This window comes from Ictidomys tridecemlineatus, chromosome 10, assembly GCF_052094955.1.
Source record: "Ictidomys tridecemlineatus isolate mIctTri1 chromosome 10, mIctTri1.hap1, whole genome shotgun sequence".
Taxonomy (NCBI): Eukaryota; Metazoa; Chordata; class Mammalia; order Rodentia; family Sciuridae; genus Ictidomys; species Ictidomys tridecemlineatus.
In genome coordinates this window covers 122,697,673-122,713,532 of record NC_135486.1, presented here as the reverse complement: position 1 = coordinate 122,713,532, position 15,860 = coordinate 122,697,673, and the positions used below count along the sequence as shown (strand labels likewise).

Sequence of the window (15,860 nt, the reverse complement as noted above, 5' to 3'; positions counted from 1 at the left end):
TCCTGGACGTTTCTCGTATGGAATCATTCCAGATGTGGCCCTGTCATGCTAGCTTCCTTCCCTTAGGGTCATGTCTTGAGGGTCATCTGTGCAGTAGCATTTGACAGTACTTCATCCTTTTTTATTGATGAATAGTATTCCACTGTATGAATCTGGCACATTTTGTTTATCCTATCATCAGACACTAATGTTGTTCAGATCACCTGGGGTTCAATTTCTCTGGGACAAATTCTGGCTGAGTGATCTTGGGTAAATCAGTCTTTCCAAGCCTGCCACGATTTCTCCAATCACAAAATATGCATAATTGTGGATCTACTCATAGCGTGTCATGATCGACCTGCGACAATATCAGCACCTGTAAGCAACCTGTGACGTGCCCAGCACCCTGTAAGGGTCACCCAGGGGGTAAGCCCTGGGCTGAGGCCAGAGGATCACAGGAAGGCAGACAGTAGGCTGCCAGGGGCGAGGCCCTGGGCTCCACCCCAGCTCTGGGAACGGTCCCCTCAGAGGAACGGGTACTAAGTACTGGCAGAGATCCGGACAGGAAAGTATGAAAAGGCCCCGGACGGCCTGGACTCATCCTTCGGAGACTGGAGACCGCTGGCGCCGCCTCACTCCCCAAGGGGAATATTCCAAACACACAAAAAGTAGTGAGATGAGGACACTAGCCTCCACCCGACTCTCCCTATCCCTAGGCATTCGTTTTCTATGCCCTTTTTTGGTGGGGAGGTTTGAACCAGAGCTTAACCACTGCGCCACACCCGCTGCAGGGTCTTGCCCAGTCGCGATCCTCCTGCCTCAGCCTCCTGAGCTTCTGGGACTCCAGGCGTGTGCCACCGCGCTCGGCTTGCCAATTTTACATAGTTTTATTTAAGGCATTGTATTTTCCACGTGCAATATGGCGATTACAGCGCGCCATGGTGTTTTCTTTCCCTCCCTGTGCACAGGCGGCACATTCAAGCATGGAGAATACCAATTGCAGCGGAATTCGCTACAGATCTGGGCCCTCCCATGTTTCAGCGTGTGTAACTGAGCTACCCCTGGATCGCGCTGCTTCCTCGACTGCAGGAGATTTCTTTAACATTTAATCCGACAAACAAGCAGAAAAGCGCAGTGCACTGCCCACTCTCCCGCCCCGGGCTCCTCCGGCTTCCCCACGCCGCACTGCGCCACGAGCCCAGCCTCTTTCCTGGGAAAGGTCCCGCGGCTGCTGTGGCTCGCATGAGGCAAGCTTGTCATAGCTCTAATGAAACCTGGACCGCGCATACAAGGCCCCGCCACGGACCGGGCAGCACTCTGGCGGGGCGAAAGGGATAGTCCACCCGAATCGCTGGAGCGCGCGCTCCCGACGGCTTTGACGCGCAGTAGTGGGGACGGCGTGCGGCGCGCGCCCCCGACGTGCAGCGCGAGGCTCCGGCTCGGCGCAGCGCGGCCCTCCCGGCGTGCACCTCGCGCTCCCGGCGTGCACCGCGCGCTCCCGCCGTGCACCGCGTCCCTCCCGGCCTGCATTGCGGCGCGCGGAGCCGGAGGCCCCTCAGCGCAGAGGCAGCAGCGCGGCGAGTGGCCGCCGTCGTGAGGCCGAACAACATGGAAGTGTAAGCCGCCCTGGGACCCTGGCGGAGTGGGCAGCGCGGCGGGGCGGGGCGGCAAGCCCGGGGCTCCTGGGCAGCGGCCTTCGGGTCCGCGGGCCCGCGGCGCGTTCCAGGTGCGCGGGCCTCCTGCTGCGTGCGCAGGTGAACTGCGCGTCTCAGACCGTCCCCGGCGCGGGCGTCAGTCCCAGGGCCCGATGGGGGGACCCGACCCGCGCCTGCAGCCCCTGCTTTTTTCTTTTGACACTGTGTTCGTGCAGCTTAAAGAGAAAGTTTCCCGAACCAACACTTGTCCTGCTGCAATATTTTGACGTCTATTCTCACTGAAAGTATCGACCCACCAAAAAGTTTTTAACCCACTGATGAGGTCTAACCTGTGACTTGAAAGACACCCGTAGTCTCCTTTCTGTCAGATTCCTCAGATCCTGGGAATCTGATAATAAATGGTGCAGAATTTGCTGGGGAATTATAATTGCACGTCCTCCCATAATCTTTAAATCATCTCTGGGTTACTTACACAGTAAGTGCTAGTGAATGCTATGGGAGTAGTTGTATTGCATAGGGAATAATGACAAAAGTGTGCACAATGTCAGTATGGACACTTTTTGCTAATATTTTTGGTCTGCACTTGGTTAAATCCAAGGATGCAGAACCTGCAGATCAGGATGGCTGACTGTATAATACACTAGTCTGAAGTTGTCATTATTTATTTCTCCCTCTTCTAGAACATTTTCTGGCAGCATACAAATTTGCTCTAATTTGTCCAACTTAAAAAAATCTCTTGTCCCCATATTCATATCTACCTGTAACTCTGTTTCTGCTTCCCATCTGCTTTCTGCTTGGGTATTGGAGATTAACTCAGGGGTGCTTTATCACTGAGCTACATCCCCAGCTCTTTTTTTTTTTTTTTTTTTTTTTTTTTAAGTGTTTGAGATAGGGTGTTGCTAAGTTGCTGAGTGGGCTTCAAACTTGCGATCCTCCTGCCTCAGTGTCCTGAGTCACTGGGATTACAGGTGTGTGCCACTGCACCCGCCTACAACGAAATTTCTTAAAGTATTGTTTATCCCCTTATTCTGTCCACCATTCTGTTGGACTTTGGTTCTCTCTACTAAAATGGCTTCTGTGAAGACAGTCTGAGCACTTCATCTTGTCAAATCCAAAGATTTCTGGCATCAATTGTCTTGATCACTCAGCAGTTGATAGACAAACTAGAAACTCTATGACGTGCACTCCTGGACTTCCTTGTGCATCGGACTACTTCTCAGCATCTTTTCCTGTCTCTTCCCTTGCTCTGTGTCTAAATGTTGAGATATCTTAGGGCTTAGTCCTGGAACCCCTCTCTTCACATTTACTCTGTCATTTTACTCATCCATATGCTAATGGTTCCCCAAAGTGTATTTCTGGCTTTTATCATCTGCCGGATTGCTTAGATTTATTTAATAAATAAATAAATAAATAAATCTTCCTCTTTCCTCACTCCTAACAGCCAATTTGTTATTTAAACTTTAGAATGCAATTTGAATTTAGAATACATTTTAAATGTAATTCCTTTCCACCTTCTCCACCCAGCCTTGGAGTCCATCTTCGGTGGTCTGGCCTTTTTGGCCTTTTTGGCTTTCACCCTTGCCACCCTTTCCATTTTATTCTCCACACAACAACCAAAGTGATCTTAAACTTTAGCTGGACCAGGTCACCTCCTGTGTAAAACCCTTCAGTGGGGTTCCATTGCACTTAGAGGAATGTACATCCCTTGCTGTCTTTTTTTTTTTTTTTTTAAAGAGAGTGAGAGAGGGGAGAGAGAGAGAGAGAGAGAGAATTTTTAATATTTATTTTTCAGTTCTCGGCGGACACAACATCTTTGTTGGTATGTGGTGCTGAGGATCGAACCCGGGCCGCACGCAAGCCAGGCGAGCGCGCTACCGCTTGAGCCACATCCCCAGCCCTCCCTTGCTGTCTTAACCCAGCCTTATCTCTTGCCACCCTCCCTTCTTCCACCCCCCCCATACACACACACTTCCTGCTTAATAGATAGTTCCTGTGCCCTTCCAAGCTCTTTCCTGCCTCAGATCTTCGTGTTGCTCTTCTTTCTGACTGTATACTTTTTCTCCTGCCTTTTCCCTTATTCAGGTTGAATGTCCCTTTTCAAGGTTACCCACCCTATTTCTTCAGTCCAAAATAAGTCTTTGTTTTTATCTCATAGCTGCTCGGTTCACTTTTCCCTTAAATAATTGTAAGTGGTAATAATAGATGGTTGTTTACTTCCCTAGTCCATAAGGGCTGGGACTGGTATCTGTTCACCTAGTGCTTAGCACTGCATCCACCACAGAGTAGGCATTCAGAAAATGTGTGTTGAATATAGAAATATAACAGTGTTAGTTTAATAAATATAAATTAACTGGCTAGCATCCTGACTGGTGGGCATATAGATTTTCTGATTTTCCTAAGTGAAACAGATGAAGTCAGTGGTTTTTACTCCTATAGCAACCTGACAGCTTCTCCCAAGAAGTTATTGGCTTATTGAAACCATTCAAGAAATTTTCAGCTATCAGCTTATAGAAAGTGAAGTATGCTGGGGTAGATAAAGTGGTTTGGTAGTGGAGGGATCAAGAGGCCTCACTTCTTGTTCTGTGTGGCCTCCAGCATGAGGTGTGACCTCTGGCAGTTTTGTCTACAGCATCTTCAGTAGAATCCTGAGATTCTGAGAGCACTCCAGGGACCTGAAGTGAGGAGGCACAGGGGAAAAACTTTCCTGAGGTTTTTCTTTTTTCTTCAGTTATGATGTAAATACCCACTGAGTAAATAACACACACATATTTCAGAAGTTTCTTAAACATGTATGTTTATTTTTAAATTTTTGATTTTGGGTACCAGGGATTGAACTCAGGGGCACTTGACCACTGAGCCACACACAACCCCAGCCCTATTTTATATTTTATTAAAGACAGGGTCTCATTGAGTTGTTTAGTGCCTCGCTAAATTGCTGAGGCTGGCTCTGAACCTGTGATCCTCCTGCCTTCACTTCCTGAGCTGCTGGGATTACAGTCATGCACCACTGCACCAGGCCTAAACGTGTATATTTATTTGACTAAATGATAATTTAAAAATTTCTTTTTTTTTTTTTTTTTTAAGAGAGAGAGAAATTTAATGTTTATTTTTTTTTTTAGTTTTTGGCGGACACAACATCTTTGTTTTTTTTTTTTTTTTTTAAAGAGAGAGAGAGAGAATTTTTAATATTTATTTTCCAGTTCTCGGCGGCGGACACAACATCTTTGTATGTGGTGCTGAGGATCGAACCCAGGCCGCACGCATGCCAGGCGAGCGCGCTACCGCTTGAGCCACATCCCCAGCCCAATTTAAAAATTTCTTGACCAGGCAGGGCTGGGGGTGTAGCTCATGTAGTGGTACATGACTTGCCTGGCGTGAGGCCCTGGGTTTAATCTCCAGCTCTGCCAAAAAAATCAAACTTCTTGATCATTGTTAGGAAATAATGTCTCAGGTAAAAGAACATAAAGTAGTCACAGCAAGTTTAACAGCTCTATGAGCAAACAACTTTTTTTTTTTTTTTTTTTTGTACCGGGATTGAACCTAGGGATACTTAACCACTGAGCCACATCCCTAACCCCTTTTTAAAAAATATTTTGTTTAGAGACAAGGCCTTGCTGAGTTGCTGAGGGCCTGGTTAAGTTGCTGAGACTAGCTTTGAACTCATGATCCTTCTGCCTCAGCCTCCTGAGTTACTGAGATTATAGGCATGTGCCACCATGCCCAGTATGAGCAAACAGCTTCTTGATCATTGTTTGGAAGTGATGTCCTCAGGTAAAAGAACAAAAAATAGTCATAGCAAGATTAAGAACTGTTCTTTATGAGGCATTTACTGTTAAGCTAATTTTGTCTGGTTCTTTGGAATCATCTGTGTACCTGGAAAGCTCTTTGTTTCCTCTTGAACTTAGCGTGCAGAGTAAAGAAAATGGATACTTTTGTCATTTGTGTCATTTTTTGAGGATTTTTTCAGGATTTCTTCCACTTTATAGCTAAAAATACTGAAGGTCGAAAGTTAGTATGTAGGTAGTGATTCAGTAACAGGCCTGGAAAGAGGAGGCTTGCTGGTTGATTTCAGAGATGCTGCTACAGCTGACATCTGATTTTGAAGCCTGTGTAGCTTTCTTGTACCAAAGCTTAACTTTTGAAAACATGAAATGATAGCATAGGTTGAACATGGAAATTGAGCAATTCTGTTCGTCATTGCATTCGTAAGTTAACTATGTGGCAATTAGTAGACGCTGTTTGTGTGGGCTTTTGTTTGTGTGCTTTTAAGGAAAATCTGTCAATAGATCATTTTGTAATGTTTATTTGGAATTTGGTTTTCCACAGTAGTTCACATTCATTAAATTGACTCAGCAAGTTAAATAGATTTTACAGGTCAAATTTCAAAAAATCAGTTTCAGCCCAGTAAGTCACTATGTAAGGAAACTGTAGCTAGGAGTATAAATTCAGTCTTTAAAATTCATTTGAAATATTTAAGCACCTATAAATCAGTACTAAGTTTTACAGAAGAATTTCATACTTCTGCGTGGGTGGGCAGTTTCTCTAGGTTTGAGTGCATGTGAATGTGTTCATGACATCAGGTTTTGGCTTCGGAGAGAAGTGCCTGCTCTGCAGGGATCAACATTTTTTAAGTGTGTAGTTGACAACATGCCAGAGGACGGATTTTTTGGAGCTCTCAAAGGCATTGAATAGAAGTGTATTTTATATCATCAATTATAAATTATAGCAGTGACTTTTTTTAACCTTATGAATTCTTTATTTTACATGTCCATTTTCCTCAACTTTTTAGGTTGAAACATTTCAGACCTAAGGAATAGTTGTTTACTGTATCACCTAAGAGTTGTAGCCCTCCTGTTATCCCACCTCTTATTGAAAAGGGGCATTATCTCATGTAACACAGCACCATTGCCACACCCAGGAAACTGAAGCACTGATGTAATTACTATTATTAAAACAGTGCATATTCACATTTCTTCTCTTAGCCAATAATGTCATTTTAGCTGAGGGTTTTTCCTCTGCTTCAGGATCCAGTTAAGAATTGTGCATTGCATTTAGTTGGCATGATTCTTTCATCTTCCTTACAACAGTTTTCTTAGGCTTTGTCTGCGATATTGACCTTGTGACAATGATGTTGATATTTGAAGAATCTAGGCTGCTGTTTTGAAGAATGTTCCTCAGTTTGGAGCTGATTAAGTTCTCATGATTAGATTCAAATTAAACTTTTTTTTTTTTTTCAGAGTTGCTTTAAGGAATGTGTCTCAGTCCTTATTATTGGTGCTGTTAAATTGTATAACTTGATTAAGTTAATGTCTGATCTCATATCTTGTTCCCAACAACCTGTCACTTAACTCCTTGAGGTTAAAAACTTACTTTAAAAGAGTTTCCTAGTGTATATAGCTTATTTAGACCTCCATAAAAGACAGAAATTGTATTCATTGGCCTTTTTTGGGACAGGGGTGGGGGAATAATGGGGAATGTACCAGACTTTGTTGATGTTAAGCAGTGTTCTACCATTAAAGTACCAACCAGCCCTCATCCACATTTTACTTAATAAAGGAAGGCCTAGCATATCTTGGCATATACTCATATAAATGGGTAAAAAATTATTTATATGAAAGAAGATAAATGAATGCATTAGCTTCTGCCAGCAAGAGTGAACAAGATGCAGTTCTTGTTTAAACATCTGTTGTTCTCCTAGTTTAAACATAGATTCATTAAAATGTATGTTAAGGGGCTGGGGGGGGGGTAGCTCATTGGTAGAACAGTTGCTTAGTATGCATGAGGCCCTGGGTTCAGTCTCTGCACTGCAAAAAATTAAATGTATATGAAAGAGAATTTCCCTTCTCTTCCTATATCCTAGAAAAGGCAGCTTATATTCTTTGGATTCCTGCACTAACTATTGACTGAGTAGTGGGGCAGTAACTTGGAAAGGCCTAGGATGTATCTGTCAGGGAATGGAATATTCTCCATGATAGAGGGACAGGGTCTGTTTTTGAAATGAAGTTATAATAACACCACCTGGGATGGATCCATTGGCCTTGAAGAAAATTGACATTTGTACTTTTCCCCCATTCTACTGTTCCTAGAAGGAATGTCTTAGTGCCTTGACATCACAGGTACAAAGTGCTCCTTTGAGAATATGGGGAGTTGTAACTCAGTTTCTGACAAAGACTGGAGGGAGCCTTGTGGTGGATTTCCTGATTAAGTAGACACTGTTTGGTTTATCATGTTCAATTTTAAATGAACCATATCACATAATACTGTTGTCCTTCCTTGATTGGGTTCTTTTAAAAAGTAATATTGCTTGTGACCTGAGTCCAGTGTGATTATTGGGCAAAGCAGTACATTTGTGAAATGGCAGCCATTTGTTGAATTACTGCTAGTATTTGACTAAGTTTTGTGTGCTGATGACCTTGGGTCATGGTAAGTCCCCATGGTAAGCACCTGCCAGCTTTGCTGTATTTGTTGACTGGGGAAATCACCCATCTGTTTGCCTCACTTTTAAAGTTTTGTTATTGCCATTTTCATCGTCTAGCTCCATTCCTATTTTAAGAATATATAGTAGTCCCTGTTGCCCATTATGTCAAATCCAGACTACCCAATGTGAATTTCTGGATTCTGATTACAGGTTTCCATTCATCTAATCCAGTCTCATTTTTCACTATTCTGTAGTTATCTTCCACTTTTAGTTAGACTTCTTACTGTGTGACCTGGAGCTGATTACTTAATCTCTGAGTCTCAGCTTTATTATTTATAAAGTAGGGATCATACTAATAGCTCCTGTGTCACAGGAATTTTAGTGAGAATAAGGGTGATTATCTTTTAATAATAAAAGGGGCTAGGGTTATAGCTCAGTGGTAGAGCACTTGCCTAGCGTGTAGCACTGGGTTCAATTCTCAGCACCGCATATAAATGAATAAAGGTCCATTGACAACTAAAAAATATTAATACCTTTATTTATAGAGATCTTAGTAAGTACCAAGAACTGTACTAAACTTAAAGTTTCTCGTAGCAGTTTTATGAGGTAGGAAGAAGTCATAGTAATGATAATAATAGCGTTTATGGAGCTTACTATTTTCAGATACTCTTCCTGTTTCAGTTTAATCCTGTGTACACTTGTATTTTATAGATAGGAAACTTAAGCATAACTATAAAATAACTCCCAGATTCACTTAGCTAGTGCATGGTGAAGTTGAGTTTAGAATCTAGGCTGCCCTTCCAGATTTGGAATTATCCCCATTTCTTGTTTTAGAGGGATATACTTAGAAATTGATGCACTAAAACTTACACACCTTATACATGGTAGGGCTGGATTATGTACTTAAATATGTCTGACTTCAAAATTATGTTCTGGATTGGCATACTACACTGGCTCTAGGGTTCTGAAAGTAAATACTTTCTGATGTGATATTGTAGGGTAGATCAGTTATAATTTGACATGTCACATTGCTGTGTTCAGTCATATATGAAAGATGATAGTTTGCACTGTTTGGTTCTCAGGTGCAATAGGCTTTTAACCACTGCCCGATGTAGAGACTCTTTGAGTTGACAGAGGATGAACACATTAACGTTTTGTGGATGTCTCACAGGATTCCTGGCCATTGCTGGAATTCCTGGTGGATGTTAGGTAGGACACTGTATCAGGCAGATCATTTCTGTTGGCCAATGGGAAGGGTCCCTGGGTTCAGAAGGGAGTGGCACTTGGTTTCTCCAGGCATCTCTGGCACCCACACTGTCACTGTTCCTTGAACCCTCCATCCTCTATGGTCTTGCCCTCCTGTTCTTCCTGTAGTTCACTTCTCCATGGTGTCCTACCGTCTTCACTTCCCAAGTGCTGAACTCCGGCCTACGTGGATTTGGAATAAGTGTTTTAGTCACCTGCCTGCTGATGGGTGTGTGATATGCTGTGGCTATAAAAAGGAGAGTCTGCTCTGAAATTGTCCTTAGCCTGATAAGACATGTAGGACTTAGGACGTTTCTTAGTTTTAGATTCCTGAACTAGATGACTAGCTCTTGGCAACAGAATTATTTTACAAGAAGAACGCTCAGGAAGACTATGAGCCTGGACTGATGATGGCTTCTTTTCTTTTGCAGGAAGGATGCAAGCTCTGCACTGCTCAGTAACTATGAGGTAAATAGCTCTACAGTGGGTCATTCTCTGTCCTTCCTGATTGCTTGCCCTTCGATGTAAGGATTGTTGATTAGAAATCATTGAATTCATTTGGATTTTCCACTCTCAAACAGGACAATTGGCACTATCTAGTGGACCTTGAAGTACTCTAAGCTTGGTACTTTGGGGAGTTTGGTAAGACTTTGGTTTATAATAGGTCCCTTTCCCTAAGTCCCAGAGATTGTAGGTCATCTTTTGGGATGCCCTCGAGGAACAGAAGGATTTGTTTTAGAGCCATTTCTGAGTGCCCACACAAGTTTCCTAGTAAAACATTTATACCGTTCTTTTTTTAAATGTACTGGGGATTAAGCTCAGAGATACTTGACCACTGAGCCATACCCCAGCCCTAGTTTTTGTATTTTATTTAGAGACAAGAGTTTCACGGAGTTGCTTAGCACCTTGCCATTGCTGAGGCTGACTTTTTTTAGTTGTAAGTGGACATAACACCTTTATTTTATTTTTATGTGGTGCTGAGGATCGAACCTAGTGTCTCACGCATGCTAGGCAAGTGCTCTATCTCTGAGCCACAACCCCATCCCCACTGAGGCTGGCTTTGAACTCGGGTCCTCCTGTCTTAGCCTCTTGAACCACTGGGATTACAGGTGTGCGCCACTGTGCCTGGTTTGTGCCTTTTCTTAATTATCATCCTTGATTTATAACATGCTTATGTTACTTTGATCTTTAATAGTCACAAAGGTATTAATGTCCTCATTTTGAAAGTAAGAGTTCAGTCAACTCACCATTATGAATAATTTAATAAGAGATTACTAGGTTTTTAATTTTGGGGGCTTGAGGGTGGAGCTGTTGGTGAAAGACAGGAAAGGGAAATATAACTGTATTTTCACCTGCCTCCTGCTTTGCCTGGATCTTGTTTGGTACTAGCAAAACCATTTGATGGGTTAGTGCCAGGTGTAGAATGAACCACGTCAGTTTTCTGCACATCCCGTCAAAGGCCAGACTTGTGGAGATGTGGAGGAAACCTGGGTCTCTGGCTTATGCTTGATATGTATGCAGAATAAATGCAGTTGGGCATGCTGGTCTTAAAGGTTAACCCTGCATGGCTGCTGCTTGTGATAGGAATGCAGTGGGATGAGGCCAAGCCATTGGCTCTCAGGAATTTCCATGTCCAGCTTAGATTTGGTGTGGTGTTTGGGGGGAACACAATATTCATTGAGTCTTGTGCCACTCTTTCTGAAAGGATTAGTTGGTGGGGAGGGTTTGCATTGCACCGAGTTATGGTCTCTGAGCCTCTGTTGCCCTCACCTTTCTGGTGGACTCTCAAACAGGAAAGACAGACCACCCACCCCCATTCCAATACTAAGGCAGATGTTTTTTCTTTGTGGGGAAAGTTTACATTTAACATCTATAGCATTTTTAGATTTTTATTTATTTAGGAGTGCTGCGTCTACACCCAGGGCCTCATATAAGCTAGGCAAGCTCCCTGTCACTGAACTAACTACACTCTCAGCCCATCCGTTTTTTAAAAAGAACTATCACTTGCCTCAGAATTTTTTCTTTTTTTCTTTCTCTTGTTTTGGGACCAGGGATTGAACCCAGGGCCTTGCACATGCTAGACAAGTGCCCTACCATTGAGCTACCTCCCCAACAATTTTTTTCTTATAGAAAGAAATTATACTAAATATATGTATTAGGCAGACTCCTTTTAAAAAAATATTTATTTTAGGAACATTTACTTTGGAATAGTGAATGTGGCTTTGAGATCAAAATCAGTAATGTAGTATATATTGATAGGAAACATTTGAAATATTTTAGTTAAACTAATGAATGTATTCAGTGTAGATAAAAGAACACTTAAAAATGTTACCTGCGGGCTGGGGTTGTAGCTCAGTGATTGAGCACTTGCTTCGCATGCATGAGGCACTGGGGTTCAATCCTCGGCATCACATAAAAAAATAAATAAAAACAAAGATATTGTGTCCATCTACAACTAAAAAAAAAAAAAAATGGTTTGTTTTTTTTTAAAAAAGTCACCTGCTTCTGGGATGCAATTGCTCTAAACCAAGAGTTGAGAGGTTGGTTTATAGGAAGTAAGGAGGTATTAGACTTTCTTATTTCCCCTTGAAACCTTGTAGTAGGTACATTTCTCAGATTTACAGGAATCTTTGTGTGTCTCTTCCTAGGTGTTCCAGTTACTAACTGATCTGAAAGAGCAGCGTAAAGAAAGCGGGAAGAACAAGCACAGCTCTGGGCAGCAGAACCTGAACACCATCACCTACGAGGTGAGCCCGGCTGCTAAAGCCCGCCTAAGCCACCGCTGGGAGGCAGTGTACTCCGCTGATGGCTGGCCTCTTCCCTGATTTGAGTGGGTTGGCAATAACCCAGGTTCTGTTGTTTAGAGAGGGAGTGGAGTGGAAGACTGCCTTCACTTGTAAACACATTGTACTTTTGGGGCTTTCCCCCTGAACTTTCCTCAAATTCAACGGTTCCCTGGGACTAGGCTCAATGAAAGCCATCATTTATAGTTACTCCATGTTTCATGGAAAGGATGCAGATGAAAAGTGACCAAAGGGCTGGGGATGCAGTTCTGTGGTAGTGTGGGAGGCCATCCTCGCACGTGATTTGAGTTACCTCCCTGGCTGGGTGAGAGGTGCTTAGACACAGCTGTGTTAGAGCCTTCCCCACCCTTTCCCATGTCTAAGGGCTTGTCCGTGCAGAGGCGTGCCTGGCCACTGCCCTGAAGACCCAATCATCGCCCCTGACCTTGGGATGCTGCCCCCCTTAACCTTCACTGGATGGGAATTTCCCTTGAATTTTTCGTTCCCCAATAAAAGCCCACTCCCTGGCGTGTTCTCTCTCCTCGCTAGTCTCTTCTGTAATCCTCGCCATCGCATTAGGTGGCTGGAGACGGGAGCTAGGAGAAGCCGTCTCGGAGCTGGTATTAAAGGTAATGAGAGTCTTGTCTCTTTAATTTAAAACTCCCTAGCAATTACTTATGAATCGAACCTTCTTTCATGAAGCCAGCGCTGGTCGCGTGGCAGATGGTAGAGCACATACCTAGCATGTATGAGGCCCTGAGTTTGATTCCCAACACCGCATTTAAAAAATCTCTTATTTAGCCAGGCACCATGCCTGAAATTGTAGCTACTTGGGAGGCTGAAGCAGAGGGATTGCAAGTTTGAGGCTAGCCAGGACATCTTATGGAGATCGTATCTCAAAATGGTAAATTTAAAAGGGTTGGGGATGTAGCTCAGTGGTAAAACACCACTGGTTCAATTTGCAGTACTGGAGGAAAAAAAAATAGCCAAGAAAAAAAGAAAATGGAAGCAAAGTCCAGAACATATACCAGACACAAAATTTCCATTGTCTTCTCCCTTGGTATCAGGACATATGACTCTCCAGAAATCATTATGCGGCAATGTGCACAGAATATTGCCAACCAGGGAAGCTCGGCGAACCTTGAAGTCCAAAGTTGTTGCAAGCAACCAACTTCCACCCTAAAGCTGAGAGACTAGACCAACCTCTGTCCTAAGTCACATAGTTAAGAGTGTCCACGGTGCAAACCTAGTCTGGTGGTACACGCCTGTAATTCTAGCAACTTGGGAGGCTGGGGCAAGAGGATCACAGGTTGAGGTCAGCCTCAGCAATTTAGTGAGACCCTATCTCAAAATAAGACATTGTAGCTCAATAGTAGAACTCCCCTGGATTCATTCCCCAAACACACGCACACACACACACACACACACACACACACACCCCTCTGTCCACTGTGAACCATGGGCCCAGGCAAGGGTACTCCCATTAGGTATAGCATTCCAAGGACCTCAAGATTACCTTCTGGAAGCCCAGGACAAAGGCCAGAACTTTTCTTTTTTCTTTTCTTTCTTTCTTTTATTTATTTGTAGGTGAGCACACAATATCTTTATTTATTTTTATGTGGTACTGAGGATCGAACCTAGAGCTCACACATGCGAGGCAAGCACTTTACTACTGAGCTATAGTCCCAACCCCAGGCCAGAGCTTTTCTTTGGGCAATGCCAGCTTCTTTATACGCACAAGAAGTGATATGTTTTATTGCAGAAAGCTTAGTGCTGAGGGCATAAAGAAGAAAGCAGAAGGCGCTCATCACATGCTGGCTCACTGCAGGTTTGCCTTGTTCTTTCCAACCTGTGCTTTGTCCATAAAGAATCTTTCTTGTCTTTTCATTCTATTTCCTTTCAATTATGATTTTCTTTTCTTTCTATTTCCTTACAATTCTGATTTTTGCCCCTGTAGAGAATTTGGTTTTAATAGTCTTTATTTCATCTTTCCAAAGACATTACTGAGTTTTATTCAAGTTGTCCTAATGATTTTCAGGGAAAATAGAGGACTTGGCACTCCCCTCCTCACCCTCTTCACCCTCCTCCTGCGGTTTGTGCAAAACTCCATCCCTCCCGTGTTTGTTCATGTTCTCTTTCATCACATAGTCCTCTATTTCTTAGAAGGTGGTGTTTGTTAGTTTTTTGACCACATTTCAAACCATTCAGTGTTCCTGCTCTGTATACTTAGATAGTTGAAACTTGCTGCCACTCTCTTCTTCCTTAAGTTCTTATGTAAGAAAGTTATGGTAGTAAATGTCTCGAGGCTTGTGATACTTGATAATATATATTTCTAGTGTTTTTGTTTTGTTTTGTTTTGGTTTTTTGTACTGGGGATTGAACCCAGTGCTTAACTACTGAGCCTGAGACACATCCCCAGCCCTTTTTTATATTTTATTTGGGGACAGGTCTTGCTGAGGCTGGCTTTGAACTTGTGTTCCTGCTGCCTCAGCCTCCAGATCCCTTGGGATTATAGCAGGCACCACCATGCCTGGCTTATTTCTAGTGTTTTTAATTTGAACAACAACTTGTCTGAATATGAAGTTCTCGGGTTTTATTGGTGATCAGAGAAAAAGTTCAAAATGTCCTGAGTTTAGTTGCAAGGGTTGGAGGATGGAGTGGAGTAAAGGTAGAGGCTCATCAGTGGTAATTTAAGGCCAGCACACTCCTGAAAGGCTGCTGAAACCTGAGCTCTGATGCCTTCCCCACCCCTGGCCCACCACATGCTGTTTGCAGTGCCCTCCATCCAGAAGCAGCAGGTTTTCCCAGCTCTTTCTCACCTCTCTCATTTGCAGCCAGTGTAATATCAATGCAAACAAACAGCTATGCTTCCCTATTTTTGTCATAAGAAATATTCTTGTGGCTGGTATACATTGGTCAGTGGTGGAGCTCTTGCTTAGCACAAAGATGACCCTGGGTCAGTTCCCAGCCCTACAACAAAAAAATAATAGTAAATGCTCTGATCTGCTGGATATTTCTTAACTGCTAACTAGTTCTGCTGCTGGTAGTTGTGGGAACTTATCCCAAGACCTGGTCTTTTTTTGGTCTAGCATTTATAATAGCTCAGTAAGCCCTTTTATTTTAGAGCTTCCTGGGTCTCTCTAGAGTTTTGGTTTAACATAGGTATTATGTTAAGCAAGAATCTAAGACTGATGTGATTTTTACAATTTTTGAGAGATTTCTTTGACACTTAAAGCTACTATTTATTTTTAGGTTTGAAATTCCTCTCAAATTATGTCAAAGTGGGGTTCCCTCTTTAAAAAAAAAAAACTTTTTATTTTAAAATTATTTTGCAGTAGAGTTACAAAGATAATATTGCAAGTTCCCAAAGACTTTCCCCCCTAGTTTTCTCTAACATTCAACATCTTAACATAACTAGGGTACTATTATCAAAACTAAGCAGTTAACATTGGTATATACTATTAAACTAAGGATTTTATTTTTATCTCCCGAGTTTTTCCACTACTATCCTTTTTATGTTCTAGGGTCTAATTCAGAATACCATTTTGTATCGGTAAGATGACCACAATTTAATTACAAGGATGGAGAATGGAGAAGGGCAGAGACAAGGAAATTCGTCAGTTAACAGCTGTGGGGATTCCAGTTCACATTGCTGAACAAGTGTTGAAACATGTACTCAAATCCCATCAAGTATGCAATTCCTGGGTTCCTAGCCCCAACCAGTCCAGCAGCATTGACTCTCCTTGGGCTGCTCCCCTGTTCCAGAGCTTCCTGATTTGA

At 42.9% G+C, this 15,860-nt stretch overlaps 1 protein-coding gene across 4 annotated transcripts in view; it reads left to right on the top strand.

Annotated features, from left to right (window-relative positions):
- Window positions 1–1,464: 1,464 nt before the first annotated feature.
- Crcp (CGRP receptor component) overlaps window positions 1,465–15,860 on the top strand; it is a 34,649-nt gene continuing 20,253 nt past the window's right edge. Inside the window, exons 1-3 of one of the 4 annotated variants that reach the window (XM_078023975.1) lie at window positions 1,465–1,595; window positions 9,729–9,765; window positions 11,946–12,044. In XM_078023975.1, the coding sequence (XP_077880101.1) occupies window positions 1,588–1,595; window positions 9,729–9,765; window positions 11,946–12,044 (144 nt within the window). In that variant the 5' untranslated portion in view covers window positions 1,465–1,587. Of the gene's footprint in view, window positions 1,596–9,728; window positions 9,766–11,945; window positions 12,045–12,629; window positions 12,710–13,842; window positions 13,909–15,860 lie in introns of those variants that run through there. The other 3 variants (XM_078023977.1, XM_040277136.2, XM_078023976.1) reach the window with 3 other exon arrangements.